This window comes from Chaetura pelagica, unplaced genomic scaffold, assembly GCF_000747805.2.
Source record: "Chaetura pelagica isolate M959 unplaced genomic scaffold, ChaPel_1.0 scaffold658, whole genome shotgun sequence".
Taxonomy (NCBI): Eukaryota; Metazoa; Chordata; class Aves; order Apodiformes; family Apodidae; genus Chaetura; species Chaetura pelagica.
In genome coordinates this window covers 140,657-158,034 of record NW_009954168.1, presented here as the reverse complement: position 1 = coordinate 158,034, position 17,378 = coordinate 140,657, and the positions used below count along the sequence as shown (strand labels likewise).

The window sequence follows — 17,378 nt, the reverse complement described above, 5'->3', positions numbered from 1 at the left end:
GGCAGGGGGTTGTGTCCCGCACACACAGCTCGGCACGGGCGGGACGGAAAAAGCGAACGTTTCCCAGCGGTGAATCAAAGCCCGCGCAGGCTCCCGGCGCGGGAGCTGCTGGAAATCCTCTGCTCTCGTCACGCCCGGGGCCCATGCTGGGCCCGGGGGTGCTGGGCAGGCGGGTGAGCTCGAAACCCTCCTCTGACCTCACCTGGGGCGGGGCAGGGAAGTGGAGGCCAAAGGCAGCTCAGATGCTCTTCCTCCTGGCTGTAAGGGGAGCAGCTTTAAAAATAACCAAACAGCCAAAAAAGCCAACAGCAAAGACAAAACAAAACAAACAACAGCAAAAAAACCCCCACAACTAAAAAAAAAGCACACCCGGGGCAGGACTTGGCCGTTGCAGGAGCCTCCCCAGCCCCAGCACTTGGGGAATATCATTAGAAACTTACAGACCTGCATTATTTTTTTCTCTCAGGTGGACACGCCAAGCCCAAAGCCTTCAGAAGAGCAGCCCAGCTGTGGAGCTCTTCAGGTACTTGTGCAGCTGGCAAGGGAGAACAGAGGCAGCCACAGCTGTTCAGTAACTGCTGCTGATTTGCAGTCTCAAGTGTATCCCTGAGGTAGCTGTAAAACAGGCTGACAGGGATTATTTCCACTGAAGTAGCAGCGTTTCTAGAAGCAGCCAGAACTCTATTTTTAGTAGGAAGAAAGGTCCAAATAAGCTTTTGAGTTTAAAAATATTTATTTATTGTGAGGTTTTTGCACTTGATAAATGTACAAGTCTCAGAAGGTTTAGCAAATGAAACAAAAATTTAACAAACAATTATTACATCCCCAGGGCTCACCATTATACAGTATTTACATCTTCCTAGTTACAATATTGAGTATGAAGGCTGGAGGAAATGCCTGGCTTTGGGTTTTGGTGGTGCCATAATCCCCAGCTTCCCAGCAGCTCCTTGCGTGGCACTGACACTGTAGGACGTTGAGTGGTGGCCAGAGGAAGCTGGAGCCTTTGAGTTAAACGGCCTTTTGGTCCTTCTGTACTTGTAACCCCTGCAAAATCCAGAGAGAAGGTGTGTGTCAGACAGCTGCTTTTCTTGCCCCCTTCCCCTACCCTCGTGGGGGGGGGGCAGGCTACATTGTCTAGAAGACTATGCTTTCATTTTGATTTAAACTTTTTGGGTTTTGGTGTTTGGGTTTCTTTGTTGTTCGGGTTTTTTTTATGCACATGGCTCCAAAACTGCCAAAGAAATGTAAATCAAGATTAGCTGTTGCTCTGGCATTTGCCTCAGGGCAAGCAGCAGCCTGAAACAGGCACAGAGAATGCTGAACCATCCCGACTCCTATTAATCCAATTAGAGTATCAACATTAACTGACACTTCGGGGTCAACAGCATTTAATGACTAATATTTTGATAGATGGGAAGGTGAAAAGGGTGGGAGCAAAACCTGCTGAATTTTTTTTTGTTTGCTACAAAAAACAAGGCCCAGAATGAGGAAAAACAAGGCAGAGAAGGAGGCATCTCTGGAAAGAACAGCCTGTAGCAGACAGGAATGAGTTTTAATAAGGTAGACTGTATTTTCTCTTTGATGATAAATGCAACACTAAAGCAGTAGAATATAAGTAGTTATTTATCCCAATAAAACCTAACAGTCTTTGAAATTCAGGCATGGCTGCAGGTGGGCATTTTACAGAGTGTTTTGGGGAGCGAGTTGGCACCGCTTAGAGCTGCTCTTCCCAATGGCCTGGGCTCCTGCTGTAAGATAATCCCATCGATGGCACAGACAGAACAAAACCACATTCAAATAATTATTTCAGAAATGCAGGGTGTAGGCTGTCCACATAGCTGCCCTTTTGTACCTCATGCTCCCTCTCATTTATCAAATGAGGCAAGATTTCTAGGCTGAGGGACTGAGCAACCTGCCTGCACCACAGCACCGGCCGCTCGGATCCGCTCCCTGTGCCTGGCGAGCTACCAGCACAGCAAAGATGGAAGAGGCACCAGCATAAAGCCCAAATAAGAACTCACTGCCCAAGTTCCCTAATGTCACTCTCCCCTATTTTTAAACAGGGTTTGGGGAGGTCAGAATTTCTTTATTCCTTCCCTTTCAGAGCTGAATAATCATGATGTTTTGAAGCACAGATCTTCAGCATAAACTGTTGCCACTTGAGTGACCAGAATAATAACCACATGAACTGCTAAATTAAGGTCATTGACTCAAACGATGAGGCCCAGCCTGGCTCTTTCATCACCCTCTGATAGTTTGGTTGTGGATCTGCTCTAGAACCTCAAGACCAACCAGACTCCTGGGCCTGCATGCTCTGGTCTCGATGCAGGCGTTGCCTTGTATGGCAAGGTCGGAGGTAGAAGTTCTGAATTCACAAGGGACTGGGAACTGGAGTTCAAATATTCCATCACATTTTCAAAGTTTCATGCTGTTCTTACGTTTCCAAGCACAGAATCCAGTTAGCCTGCTAATGTGTGGCAGCACACTCACAGGTAGTGTCACTGCCTAGCTTGTGGCAGCCAAGAGTGAGAAATGAAGGACAATTGTTAACTATCCTTCCTCTCCAGGAGCATTTTACACAGAAAACACTAGAAAGCCAAAGTGGAGCAGTTGTTACCAGGCACCTGGATAATTTTAATGCCATTCTTAAAGCCCACAGTTACTCAAGAAAATGCAGCAGGGTGAGAAGAGTACAGTTCTGGGATCATCAGGCTATTCTGGACTAGGAAAAGTTATAAATGACCACAAGCAACATACCCTTTGGGATGAAACTGCTGGCTGCCACCACTGCTTGTCTTTTTCCTCTTTGATTCTCTGAAGTTCGGCAGCCTCTTCCTTTTCCTTCTTTGGTTTCCATTATTGCAAAAATAGCTTGAGGTTGTAACAGCATCTTCTGCTTCTTCATCACTCTCAAGCGTGATGGTGTTTCCCGTGTCCACACTCTGGCCAGCGGCATCTTCTGCAGACAGAGTTAAAAGTAACCAAGTGAGACATGGCCTGGGCCAGCCAGAACTGCCAGCCAGGACACACTGACTGTCCCAGGACTTGTGACCTGTTCAAAACCTCCTTCATCCTGGTGACACTACAGGCTCAGCTAAAGGTGTCTCATAGGTTGGTATAAAGAACAGTTCTGGTTTATCCCATGACATAAAAGGATACTGGCCAGTCCTAGCTTCTCCAGCCTGGCTTCTTGTCTAAACTATTTTGGTAACACTGTGTTTTTTGCCTTTATACTTTCTTCCCCATGTCAGCTAGAAAGAATTATGGAATATACCATAAAACCTACAGTCAAATACAGCACTTGTTTTAAAAACAGCATCAGGATACACAATGAAAGACTTGGAGATCCGAGAGCTCCATCTCAGCCATGAGCAAGCAGGACATGGCTCTTTGCACAGGCAGTACAATAGGATACTCAAAAATCAGGTTTGTAGCCATGCATTTGTTCATGCTGCAGTTATGGAAGCACCACCCCCTTACAAGTAGGTATGGATCACTTTAGAACTGCAGGCCCCAGTGTAAAATCTGATAGCCATGCTGTATTAAATACTCTAATTTCACAGAAAGTACGTGCTGTGCTCTGGTGAAGTTACCAGATTTACCAGTGTCAGGGCTCAGTTCTCCACTGAGCTGAACTTTATGCAGGTCAGAGCTCTGCAGACACAGCCCTCCTGACCAGCAGCTCTTTTTACACCTCACGTGAAAGTTCTTCTCATTGAGCAAGGGCTGCTCAGTGAAGACCTGAACTTGCTGACCTCAATTACTATGAAAAGGCAGGAGCTCCTGAAGATCTGCCAGGCTACAATGTTACCCCATCCATGGTAGATGCAGGTGTAAAATAAGCACGAGGTGCAAGACCTTTAACCCAAAGGTCAGAATTCTCATTATCACTGAGCATTTTACCTAATCCAAATAACTAATAGCTTGGGAGCAGAGCAATCTGCTTGGTTCTCATTTTCCTTTTTTAGCCTTACAGAGAGATGCTGAATTTAACTTGTGAGAAGACAGGAAAGACCTTTTATGCTCTAAAAGTGTGCAGTTGCTCCCTCTTGGTAATTATTAAACTGCAATAATTAATTATTTGCTTTTAAAAACAAGGTTAACTTTTGGGTGGAACTGATAGAGGAGGAGAAGGGTACTGCACAGGGGAGGACACATTTAGACACAGCATACTAAACCTGGTGTGGTCCATTCAGAGTACTTATCCATCACTTTGATTATTTCTGCACCATATTTTTCCAGTTTGTCTTCTGTGACACCATCAATCTGCAGCAGAACCTCCACATCAGAGGACAGGGTTTCTGTAACATCACAAAGCACCAATTACATGTGTCAAACTAACTTTATTTGAGAGAGATCATGGCAGAGGATCCTAGAAAAAATTAATTCCTTTTAGTACCACCCTAAGCAAGCTTTTATTCTACCAATCTGCTCCTAGCTGGTTAGCACACAAACTAGCCCACCAGTTTTCTCGGCCAAGGCTCCCATAGTTGGTTGGGGGTGTGATCCCTTGGGTGCTCTTGTGCTGGCCCTGCAGGACTGCTACAGCCCCCACAACTGCAGCCCCAGGAGCAGAGGCTGTGGCAGCTCCTTCCACAGGACTGGCTCAGTTCTCTACTCCAGCCTGCTCTCACCACAGGTCAGAACTGCAAGTTCCAGTCAGAAAAGGCTCCCCCTGCACGCACGGCCCTCCCAGGAAGGAAGAGCTGACATTACCTGCTATTTTCTTTAGAGTTGAAGTGCTGAAAATGTTGAAGTAATGCACATCAAAGACTTTCCCAAGCGTTTTGCAGGTGTCTGTAAGTTCCCCAAGGCACTTCTTAACCATCTCCTCCCGCTGGGACACCTTGGCCACGGCTGCCCGCTGCCGCCGGACCGCGCTGGCGCTCTCTGTCTCGTGGAACTGCACCTGTTGAAGGAGCCAGGCAGTAGCACCTGGCAGGGGAGCCACTGCAGAGACACCATTTGGCACCACAGGAAAGCAGTGAAGGAAACCAAAAGCATTCTTTGATGGACCAACAGCTATTTACCCAGTAGACACTTCTTAAAATTTATTTTTGTACAGGCCACTCAACCACCCCCACATTTCTCCTGCAAAGAACCAGCAGAGTGTGCCCAGCACAGGGAAAACACCCTGAGAGCCCAATTACAGGCTGCTGAGGGATCTGCTCTTCTCCAAATACAGCACTAACGCAGAGGAGACACTGCCTCAAACAATTCTGGGCTGGTTCCATGACCTTCTTGAAGTGCATTTTCCATTAGAGCTCACCAATGACTGGGAAAAAAATAGAGCAGAAAAAGCAGGAGAAGGAAGTGCTGTTCCTTCTTTTCTTCTTAGGTAGTGTTTTTCTGGGTTGGTCATGATATTCCTTTGTTGTCAAGGTGGGGTCGGATGGATGGAGGGAGAAGAGAAAGATTTAACCCTCTCCAGTCCTCTCAAACTCCCCTTTTGCCTCACGATATTAGAATTATTAGAATACTGGACTAGAAATCACAACTGTTGGATGTTCCTACACCTGCTGAAGATGAGTTCCTGCACTTCAGCCAGCAGGCAAGCTGTGTTTACACTGTCCTGGGTCTGTGCTAGAGAAGAGAAAACACCACAATGAATAAGTGCCCACCTGTAGGGATCCATTCAGCACAGCCTGAGCTTTCTCTCCCAGTGTGACATATGCTACTGCTTGGTCATTAGCTGTGATGTACAAGTCTTCATCCAGAATCTTGTCCAAGACCAGTTTTCTAAACAGTCTTTCAACATTATGCCTTGAGTAAGCAGCTCCCTTCCCAAATATTCCAGACTGAATCTTGGCACTCTTGGCACCTGCACAGCAGAAATCCCAGGATTAGCCTGCAGTGGGAAGCCCACGTATGTGTCTATTTACAGAGCTGGGGGAGATCCCCAGGGGCATGACAGTCTCTGCACATTAAAAAGCTATGCATTAAAGCACCAGGAACTCCAAGCACCACCAAAAAACCTAATATTATCACTACAGCAACCTGAAATGGACTAAAGCTTCAGCCACATTTCTTTTGGATCCTTTACCAAGAGATTCCTGGAAAGAATAATTTTGCAAAACTTACCTTCTTTTAAAGCACTGCTGCCATTGCAGGCCTCCTGATACTTCCTCAGGAATTTATGCACCATGTCTATTCAGATGTTGTTTCTGGAAGAGCAGGACTCACCTAAGAAAATGTCTACCATCATGTTCAGTGTGTATCTGCCAGAGCCTGAGCTTCTCTTTGTCCGCCCTTTTTGTTCACAGTGCTCCTCTACAAATCTTATGATTCCCTTCACTTCATCTGTCACATTTCTTGACTTGTAATCCTATGAAAATAGACTCGATTAGGAAACATTATGTGGTTCTGTCCTAATGCAAGTTGTACCAACAGCCTCAGATGTTATTACTGAGCTTTTTCCAGCCATGAATTCATTTTGTTCCAACCACAGGAACAGTGATTCTCTAGGTGGTTCACCCACAGGGACACAACACAGTCACAGGAATTCTGCACTTGATAACACTGATAAATGCAACCATACATACAACTGATTTCATATAATTTCTGTTGTGTTAGTTCTATGGAGTGAGCTGCAAGATGGCTGCCTGAATACTGGTGATCAAGGTAAAACATTCTGAAAGATTCCCTTAATATTCTGCTGACAGGCACTAGAGCTTCCAATCCACATTAAAATGAGAAGGCTGGACTGAATATGCCTATTTCTAGTCAATTTTTGTTGCAATCACAGTTAGTGCTTCAAACACTGGGCTGAGAAGCAGTATCATCAGGTCTAACACTGATCTGGCTTGTAGAGACCAGTGACCCTTCCCTCTCTGCCTCCTCTTCTGCTCCTGGTCACGCTACTCATGAGTTTATTTCAGTCTTGGTTGCACAAACTCCAATCTTGGGGCCCTCTCAAGCAGTGTACACCCCCTAACGTGGCACTCCTGCTACTCTGGCAGCACAAAGCTGCCTTAGAAACATCACGTCAGGCAGCTGCAGGGACTTCCCCACAGCCATTCCAGCAGACCCTGTATTAGCTCCTGCCTCTGTAAGCACCATAGCCAAGAAAATGGACACAAAGGAACAACCTTACACCTCACATGTCCTCCTCTGACAGGAACAGGAGCATCATAAGCCCATGGCTAATCTGTGTAATTCTACTCTGGGTTAAACCCTGGGGATGGTTTGAAGCCTCCAGCATCACAAAAACACAAGACACCTTATTAATTTTCTCCTTCTGCCTTCCCAAAAGTCACGTAAACGTTTTTCTAACGCAGCTAAATGCAAAACCACTTTAACACCACCATGAATATGAGCCATGATTTTTACCTTCTTCCTACTACAATTGTCACAGGTTACTTCTGGGTGATCTTTACAGAAGGTGGGGTTAAAGTTGGTTTCCCCAAAGTAGGCCAGAAGCTGGATCCTGCGGCAGTCCACCATGTTCTCACAGTAGTGAACCATGCTGTACAAGTTGTTGAAGTGAGTCTCCCTTGTGTGGCTGTTTCCATCTTTCTCCACTGAAATGCAGTAAATCCAAAGGCCTTTGTTAAATCAGCACCTCTGCATTTCATACATAGACAAAACACAATATTCTTTTTTTGCTTAAAAATCCAGAGGAGCAAGTTAGTACAGAACTAACCTAGGATAGATTTTACCTCTAGAGCTTTTAAAGAACGGAGAAGGGAAAGAAGATGAAGCAAAATGCTTTTGACTAAAATTAAAGTACAAGCAACAAAAATCTTTCCATTAGAAAACCATCCAGGTGAAGCTGCCCAGCTCTCCCACCTGTGCCATGTCTACCACCCATGTCTGGATGAGACAAGGACAGTCTCAAGGAAGCACACCAGCAACTAAGGGACTTCTTTAGCCTTGTCTCCATCAAGTCACAGTCACAAGAACTCACTCAGTATCAGCCTTCTGAGCCTGGTGACATCACTGTAGCTGTAGAAGAGCAGGCAGTGAGACACCTCCCCGTCCCGCCCTGCTCTGCCCGACTCCTGGTAATAACCCTCCAGGGACTTGGGGAGGGAGGCGTGGATAACGTAGCGCACGTCGGGCTTGTCGATGCCCATTCCAAAGGCAATTGTTGCACATATAACCTGGGAAGGAAACAGTGATTTGTTGGACAGTTATGAAAGTGATTCCTGCAGCACCCTGCCCTGGGAACAGGCAGTCAGGACTGCAGAGCTGAGACGTTCCACTGTCACGCTGCAAGGTGAGCACAGAACAGCAAAGCCCCCTCTCCAAAGAGCTATTCCAGACAAAGGGAACCCCCAATTTTCAGTCTCTATATATATAGTTCAGCAGCATGCCTAGAGCTCCTTCAGAAGCCATGTACTGCTCAGTTCCTTCCTCCTGGAGAATCACACCTCAGGGCAGGTCTTCGATTTGTAAAAGTGCCAGTACAACGTGTCTGGACAGGTCTGCTCAGGTCAGTTATTTAATGCTGCACCTGAGTGGCAATAACCTCACACAACTCTGCCTTTATTGGGCCAAGAGGGAGAAAAAGTGCCCTAGATTCTGCTCACTGCCCTCCCCCAGTTGCTTTCCTTTTACCTGGCATCCTTCTTGATTGATCCACTTCTTCTGCACAAGGTCTCTGTTGGCGTCGGTGAGGCCGGCGTGGTAGGCGAGCGCGGCCAGACCCTCCCCCTGCAGGACGGCAGCTGTCGTGTCGCACTCGTGCCGGGAAAGGCAGTAGATGATTCCAGAGTCATCTGCAAATACATACAACAAGGTCTGTGCAGCAATGCAGCTTTATTCCCTTTCGCTTGCTTAAGTCATCCCTGTCAAGCCAATACCTTCGTTCCAACAGGGAGAGGTTGCTGCGTGTGATGCAACGACCGCTTAGTGATGAAGAAAAGGAATTTTATTAATATCAGATGGTTTTTGTTAATGTCTCCTCACCCAATTTCCTGTTTTTTTTGGGAAAGGTGGAATCAAGAAAAGATTTTTTTGGCTCAGTACTGTGCAATCTGAGGATTTAAAACAGATGAGTAAAGAGCTATATAAATCAAGAGCTAGAGCAGGTTAGTCAGTGATGTCCCAGGTCACAGCACAGAGATGCTGCCAAGGGAGCCTGGCACAGTCAGCTTCCAGCAGCAGGAGCTGCAGGACTCTCAGAGGAGCTCCTCAAGGGGAACCACAGATAAGCAGACCAACAGAATCAAACAATTAAATCAGCATGGATATTAGATGTCCTTTATGCTCTGAAGATAGGATTTTAAAAGGTCTGGCCACCTCCAGAAGGGCGGCTCAAGAGCACTACCATTATTTACTTTTCCATCTTAACTTCAACTCCTGACTTTAGGACTGACTCCCATTATCAATTACATCATTTTGCCTTGAATTTGTTGTGTTTGTAAATATACTGGTCACTTACAGCAAGGCACAAGTTTGGGATTTTTACAGCCTTATACAAGTGTCCTGGTTTGAGTTTTTCCTGCCTTACAAAGCAGTTCACAAAACCACATGGGAGCTCCCTGCTGCTCAGTACTCACGTGGATGATTCTTTTTGATCCATTCCAAGCAATCCATGGCCACCTTCTTGGGCTTCTTGGGCAACACGTCATATTTCAAGTTATGCCTGTTGAAGCTCATTGTGAACCTGGAACATGAGAGTTCAGGGGTGCTGGTCAGCTTTATGAAGCAGCAATCCTTCCAATGAGCAAGGCATTGGCTGGAACACCCCACATCCAGCTACCTGCTGCTTGTTCTGTGTTATCTCCAAAGGAGTTACTGTTCCACCATGCCCATGGAGATTCACATCACCCATACTTGGGTCTAACATTTCTGCATTTCTCCTGTGGCTGTGAATACCCAAAGCTACCTGGTACTATGCAGGAGGGAGACCCTCCCATACACCAAACCCATGCACAGCAATCTGTCTTCCCTTCCCTCTGGAGCACCTGCATCCAAATTCAGAGAATCAGACCTGCAAAATGCAGTGCCACCTTCCTCCTCCTACCCTAAAAGACATTTCTAAAATAAGAAATTCAGCAAAAAAGAATGCTTTATTTTTCCATTTCATTACCATGAAATCACTACAATGCAGCCCAGGCCCAATGGTACCTCATTACCCATGTTACTACAAGTGCTAATTAAAGAACACTTCCAGCTTGTGCAGGTTCCCAGCATTCTCCTGAAAATTACCCTAAAATACAACTTAAGAGTCACAGAATGGTTTGGGTTGGAAGGGACCTGAAAGCCCATCCAGTCTCACCCCCTGCAGGGGCAGGGACACCTCCCACCAGCCCAGGTTGCTCCAAGCCCCATCCAACCTGCCCTTCAACACCCCCAGGGATGGGGCAGCTGCGACTTGCACATTTTGTCGGTGACACAGAAAATTTTATGATGTTATTTTCAGTTCCCTTAATCATGCAAGGAAGACTATGGCAAATATTTTTGTTTTGACTTCAGCATTTTGCACGTAACTCCCATCACATTCAAAGCCTGCCTTCTGTTCAATCAGATCCAGCAGCATTTCAGAAGGACTTGTAACACCTTCCTGACTTCACCGAGTTTTCCACTCAGAATGCCCACGGTGCAAATTAATCGTTTCAGGAAAGTGCTGAGCTACTTACACCTGTGGTTTTAGCATCTCGAGCTGGTTCTGAATATCCTTTTGCACCCTGGGGTTTGCAGTGGCAGTGAGGGCCATCATGGGGACAGAGCGGAACTTCCTGCGGAGCATGCTCAGCCGCTTGTAGTCCTGTCGGAAGTCGTGGCCCCACTGGTTGCAAAAACAGAATGTAACTGAGTCAGAAGCTCCAGTGAAGTGTTTTGCCATTTGGGAAAGAGCTGAGGGTTTTACCTGGCTGACACAGTGGGCCTCATCAATGACAAACCGAGCCAGGAGGTTTCTGTCATAGAGGTTTTCCAGGGCTGACATCAGGCGGCCGCTGGCGCAGACCTGGGGACACACAGACACCCCACATGGCCCAAGAGCCCAAGGTGAGACCTGGGGATGCTTAGTCTGCAGAAGAGAAGACTGAGAGGGAATCTTATGAATGTCTATAAATATCTGAAGGGTGGGTGTCAAGGAGGGGCCAATCTCTTTTCAGTGGTGCCCTGTGATAGGACAAGGGGCAATGGGTGCAAACTAGAGCACGGGAAATTTCACCTCAACATGAGGAAAAACTTCTTTACAGAGCCCTAGGACAGGCTGCCGAGAGCCTGTGGAGTCTCCTGCTCTGGAGACTTTTAAGACCCACCTGGATCACCTGCCCCAGGTGATCCTGCTCTAGCAGAAGGTTGGACTGGATGATCTCCAGAGGTCCCTTCCAACTCCCACCCTTCTGTGATTCTATATCATTAAGTACAAGGCAATCTTCTGACAATCACCCATGACTGTGGCAGGGAACATGTTGTCTCCCTGCATCAACCCTCCTTGCAGTCTGGATCCTAACAGCTGCCTGACTCTACAGTAGGGTATATTGGAATGGTTGGTCATGGGGTTGGTTTTCAGAATTTAAATTGTATGCACATATTCAGCTCCCATTCCAGGTTAATTTCCAATTGAAATCAGTTATAGCTGTACTGAGTCTTACCAAATTATCAAAAAAAAATATTTAACATTATTTTTTACCCAGAAGCCTACTCTAAATTCAGTGTTTCCCCTTTAACACTTGAAAGTGATTGACCTCTTGTTGCCTCCAGGATTTTACAGTACAAACTGAATACAAACCTTCTCAGGAGTAACATACAGTAGCTTTATCTCAGGATCTTTTTTTGACATTTTCATATAGATTTTTGAAGCATCAGCATCTGTTCTATCACCAGTCAGGTAAGTTGCAGCAATCTATAATTAAAAAAGCAATTAAATTTTAATGTGAGCAAAACAGAAGCATCTCCAAATGAAGCCCTACAGCAGTTATAACCAGGTGAAAAAGGATATGAAGTTACTGTCCTCAGCAAATGTAGCATTTTCAATGTTTCTTTGTGCATTTACAGGTAACATCTGAACCCCCACCACAGTGCAGGCATCACAGGTTAGGAACATGCATCTTCTGCACTTGAGTTTCTCTCCTCTGTGTATGACCTTCCCAGAAATGCTCAGCACCTCCAGACCCCTCCCAGCTCAGGAACTCTCAGTGCTTGTTTCTGCTGCAGGGCCAGGCTGCTCCTGTTCAGGTGTCCAAATGCAACTCTCAGAATCTATGAACCAGGCATCTGCACCTGGAAACGAAGCTCCAATAGCACACAGACATGCCCACCAATAAATGCAGCAGTCAGGCTTCCAAAATATTTTAGTTCACCTAGTTTAGTTCTTCCTAGACAACTCTGTGTGCCTTTCACAGCTTCCACCTCATCAATTGTTGCAGTTTATATTTGAGAGACAAAAGATTTACTGTAACATTTCAGATGCCTCATCCACTTATCTGCAGTTTAACAACACAAAGTCAGCTGTTTAAACTCACATCTAGAGTCTTCAGTTTCTGAACTTGATCTATAATCAGTGACCTCAGTGGAGAGATAACAATGGTGACCCCAGCAGAGACACAGGCTGGTAACTGGTAGCACAGGCTCTTACCACCTCCTGTAAGGATTGAGCAGAACACAAGTGTTGGACACTGAGAGGAAGGGGAGGGACTGAATTCTTGCTTCTCATTTTAAATTACTTTCAGAAACAACGAACTTTTACCAACATCTGCCCCTAATGTGACACCTGCAGGATGAGGAAGAGTTAATCACATGAAATAGTATCACTTCATGCCAGACACCACTTTGCCTGTGACATACCAGGAATCCTGCAGCCAGGGAGCCCCAGCAGCACGAAGAATCACCACCCCCACAAAGGCACAGAGAGAGAAGAGATTGCCAGGGGCCCTGCAGAAGGAGCTGCAGGTCTTTGCTCCTCACGGTCCGTACCTGTGGGCATCAGGACAAAGCAGTCCTCCCCCAGCAGGGCAGCATTGATGGCCTCCAGCTGGTTGGTCCGGAAGCAGTGCAACCCAAACTTCCTGTGAAACACGTTCATCATTTCCTCCGAGTGGGAGAATGTCCTACCCCTGAACCTCTCCAGGGCAGGGTCACTCACTGGGGGCTCTGGCAGACAAAGACAGGGACTTTCAGTCAGTCACAGCATCCAGCCGTGCCCACCCTCTCCACCAGGACAGGTGGCTCAGCCTCCACCTCAGGGCTCTCAACCTTTCAAACTTAAGTTGGGATGCACTAAAGGACACTGCATTCACCTAGAATTTTAAGACTGGCTGAAGTGTGAATTTTGGTTACATGCAGATCTCTGGAAACAAGCTTGGTGCCCATGGCTGTATGAACTGCAGAGTCTTGCCCTGCCAGACCTCACCCCTGCCCCTCTGAGAAGCTCTGAGAAGGCTCCTCACTCAGGGCTGCCTCAGACTGGTTGACTGTTTCATCAGACAGCACCATTTTCACCTCCCCCTTCATCCACCTGCTCCTGCAGCACCCACAGATGAGACTGACCCACCCGTGTGCCCCAGAGGGATTAGGTTTGTGTCAGCGACTGCCCATTTTGGATCATTTTGCATAAACAGCTAAAACTGTTGCACAGCTTTGAATTAACAACCACTGAGTCATTATTTAATTAAAACACAGAAACATTCTGGTTTCCAATTTTAGCAGCTTCATCTTCCCAGCAGCCTGCAACCTGTATGGCAAATAAATAGAATCACAGACTGGTTTGAGTTGGAAGGAACCTTAAAGATCATCTAGATCTGACCCCCTTGCAGTGGCAGGGACACCTCCCACTAGACCAGGCTGTTCTAAGCCAGACACAGCTTCCCTGGGCAACCTGGGCCAGGGTCTCAGCACCCTCACACTAAAGAACTTCCTCCTAATGTCCAACATAATGCTTGTTCTTAGGCTTCAAAATTAGCCAATAACGTTTTTAAAAAGGAGAAGACAGAATGAGCATCATTTACCTGCATAGTTCTTTGATGCCATCAAGCAGCTTGATTTCGGAGCAGCAGAATTTGATAGAACAGAAGATCCCTTGGCTCTGGACATGATCTTTGACAGGAGGGATTTGGCAGGTGGCCCTTCCCTGAGGGGCTGGTACAACGGCTCAGACGTCACCTTGGGTGCTGAAACCTCCACCGAACTCTCCCAGTCCTCATCAAAATCATCGATGTCAAAGTGATCGAGGTCAAAGTCTGTATCGTTGACACCGCTCTGCTGCCTCAGTGCTGTGCTTGTCAGGGGCCTCTCCAGCAGGTTCCCACTGCTCCTCACCCCTGGCTTTTCCCAGCAGCTGCTGCTGAAGGAGGTCTCAGAGCCAAGGCTGAGGGAAGCTCCCTCTCTGCCATGGACCTTGGGAGAAGCCAGCTCTGCTGTGTCCGAGCAGGTGATCTCCTCAATGCTTTGCTCTGAAGTGTAGGAGCTACCCAAGGTGTGATTTTTTGGGGTAGAAAAACTGCTTGAATTCAGAGACCCAGGAAGCACCGAGGGGAGGCTGGAGGGTTTGGGTGCGTTTCTGCCAGAACTGGAGCCCCAGCTGGGGCCAGAGCTCAGGGCAGGCCCGGGATGTGCAGCAGGGCCCTGCTCCACACACCCTGGCCAGTCCTTGGGAGTAGAGCTGTTTGTGCTGCTTTTGTTGCAGGGGGCAGAGCCAGAGAGCAGCCTTCTCCTGGGAGAGATGGCAAGGGGAGGGGAAGGAAAAGCACATATTTAGTCCCAAGCCATGGCAGCCACCATGCCTGGAGGGGCTGCAGGCTCCTGGCTGGCAGGTGCAGTGCTCTGGCAAGCAGGAATACTGATTTTTGTTAGAATATGTTCCCAGATAGTATCACTCTCTCAAAAGGCAGAGTATATGGCAATAAGTAAGTCTAAATAATATATATTTCAATATACTTTTAAAAGTCCATTCCCGTTTATCAAGTTCTACAACACACACAGTTTTGTCTCTCTCCTGTTGACAACATGACCACAAGGTGGTTACATTGTGTTCTCTGCCACTATGTTTTAAGAATATTTCAAACAAATCTAGAGAAGAAAGATTAATACCAGAACCCAGCTGAACAAAACAGTTACAAAATTACTACATCTTCACTGCAGATATTAAAATAACAGAACTCCTAATAGCAAGGAACTGATCCAGGCAAGTTAGAGCATTGAAAAAAATCCTTAGAGGCACAAACCTCTAGTTAAAGAAGTAAAAATATGCTTGAACCAAATGATGTTATGTCCTTTCTAAAGGTTAAGTCTGACTGCAGGAATATGAAATAAATCAGTTTGACTGGAAGTGTTCAGAAAAAACATCCAGCCCAGTAAAAACCAAACCACTCCCAAATCTGGATACTCTTCCTGTGCAGTGTGTCAGCAGAGGATGCAGATGTGAAAGCAGCAGCAACCAGATCCAAAGAGGACAAGTGCCTGGCTGCCAGGAGAAGCCACAGCCCTGCAGTCAGCCAGAGCCAGGCTCACAGAGGGAATGGTAAATTATTGCGTCTGGTTCCAAGAAACAGGGATGGCACCTGGCAGGATGTGTCACATCACCCTGCTGCTCTGGAACCAGCTGGTGCCAGTCCCCCTCCAGAGAAGGATAGGAAGTACCTGTGCCTCAGACTGAATGGGAACTGTGTCCTGCCCTATGGCAGAATGCTGGGATTGTTAACCCTTTCAGCAGGTTTTGGCATTTATTTTTCTTCAGACTGTCAGTAACTTTAAGCTTTCAAAAATAAATAAATAAATAAATAAATCCTTCAGTGTGGTGCTCTTGGTGTGCTGGGGACACCTGCAGGCACAGGCTTACCTAAGATCTCTCTGCTGGAGCAGCTCTCTGGCACAGGACAGAGTCTTCAGCTCGTGGAGTGGGATGGCATCCACCAGCTGGCAGATGGCAGTCATCACCTCCTGCAGGGGCTCCAGGGACAGGCCCCTGCCTGGCACAGACAGGGGGTGAGCAGCAGGAACAATCATCAGCATGTGAAACAAGGTGACATCAGTCTCTCAAAAGGCAGAGTAAATGGCAGTAGATAAGTAGATAATGTATTTCCATCTATCTTTAAACGTCCACTCACATCAAGCATTTCTCTGTGCACAAATGTCATTAGTCTACATATTTTTGCCTGCGCCTCTTAATTATCCATCTCTCTGTGTTTCTCAAACCTCATCACAGTTCTTTCAAACTTATTCCCAAAAAACATGCAAGTTGGCATGTTCTATCCCTCCCCAAGCCCACTAAAACACATTTTACCAAAACACCACATTGCAATTCTAGTCCGGAAAGGCCCCAGAAACCCTGTATAAGCACAAGGATGTAGGTGTCTCTCAGAACAGGACCATGGGCTGCACTCTGATACGTCTTGAGAGGAAAGACTTGCAGCCCCCAGACCATCCTGGGGCACTTGGCAGCTTTTCATTCTGCACCTCAAACTCAGGAGCACTTTAGCTCCGTACTTCCCAAGCTAGGAGCTGTGGAAACTGGATGGAAGCAGTGCCACAGCTCCAGCCAGAGGTGGGGCTCTGTGCCACGCTTTTTGGGAACGACTGGGTCAGTTTGTGCTTCTCAGTTATGAAAAGGAAGCCTGGAGAGTATCCCAGTACCCAGGGACCCAGGAGCGGGATCAGACACACGCCTGAGCCCACACAACGCCCGAAATTCCTGCACAAGGCTCAGTCCCTGCCTCCCAGCCCCCATGGGTCACTCCAGACAGTGCTTTCAGGTCACATGGGACATGCAGGAGAACCAGAAGTTGCAAAACCATACCCAAAATGTAAGGCATAAAACTGCCCAGTGTTTGATATACCTGCATCCTCTGCAGTCGGATCACTTTCCGCAACAGGCTGGGCTGTGACAACCTTCCCAGGCCTGGACTCACCACTGCTGACTGGGGATCTTCCACCAGTAGGAGAGTCTTTGAAAATATGACTGAAATTGAAAGGAAAGAGCCTTAAAATACAGATCTCTGCAAATCTTTGCATTTCCATAAGAAGAGTTTCTCCTGTAACAGCGTTTAAGACAGGAATGCAAGGTTGGTTTCTGAAGGCCCAGCTGAAATGCAGGCAGGGGAGCAGCCTGTCACTCCTCTGGGCCACCATGCAGGCACTTGTCTCCATATTATTTTTTTCCTCCCACTAGGAAAGGAAAAGTGACTCTACTTTTTCCCAAGCAAAACCCACCTTAAACACTTCCCAGAAACCAAAAAGCATTTCATACAACATTAGGAGCAGCTGTCAGCTGCTGAGCTGCCAACAGACAGGCAGCATCACCTCAGACTGGAGCTTCTGAGCAAGCCCCAGTTCTGTGTCTTTTCAGGTACTTCTTGAAGTCACTCTCAAGACTGAGGGTTTGACCAGGGAGCTTTGTTTTACCTCATGCTCTGTACAGATGGTGAGATGGAAGGCAGCTCTTCCTCAGGGGAGGGTGGAACAACATCCAGGTCATCCTCCTCTTC

General features: G+C 47.0%; 2 protein-coding genes across 2 annotated transcripts in view; both read right to left on the bottom strand.

Moving 5' to 3' along the window:
* Nucleotides 1-145, bottom strand: part of WDR76 (WD repeat domain 76) — an 11,471-nt gene extending 11,326 nt beyond the window's left edge. The window contains exon 1 of the mRNA XM_010002839.1: nucleotides 23-145. Within this exon, the coding sequence (XP_010001141.1) occupies nucleotides 23-145 (123 nt within the window). The remainder of the gene's footprint in view (nucleotides 1-22) is intronic.
* A 718-nt stretch (nucleotides 146-863) lies between these two features.
* BLM (Bloom syndrome, RecQ helicase-like) lies at nucleotides 864-17,378 on the bottom strand. Its single transcript, XM_010002824.1, has 19 exons — nucleotides 17,296-17,378; nucleotides 16,731-16,852; nucleotides 15,734-15,863; nucleotides 13,905-14,608; nucleotides 12,874-13,050; nucleotides 12,423-12,541; nucleotides 11,690-11,803; nucleotides 10,817-10,915; nucleotides 10,587-10,735; nucleotides 9,504-9,610; nucleotides 8,560-8,720; nucleotides 7,907-8,102; nucleotides 7,330-7,520; nucleotides 6,184-6,325; nucleotides 5,622-5,821; nucleotides 4,717-4,909; nucleotides 4,179-4,301; nucleotides 2,758-2,959; nucleotides 864-1,044 (listed from the first exon to the last, which is right to left on the bottom strand). Exons 1-19 carry the CDS (start codon nucleotides 17,298-17,300, stop codon nucleotides 864-866), a joined length of 3,315 nt encoding a protein of 1,104 aa, XP_010001126.1. The 5' UTR covers nucleotides 17,301-17,378.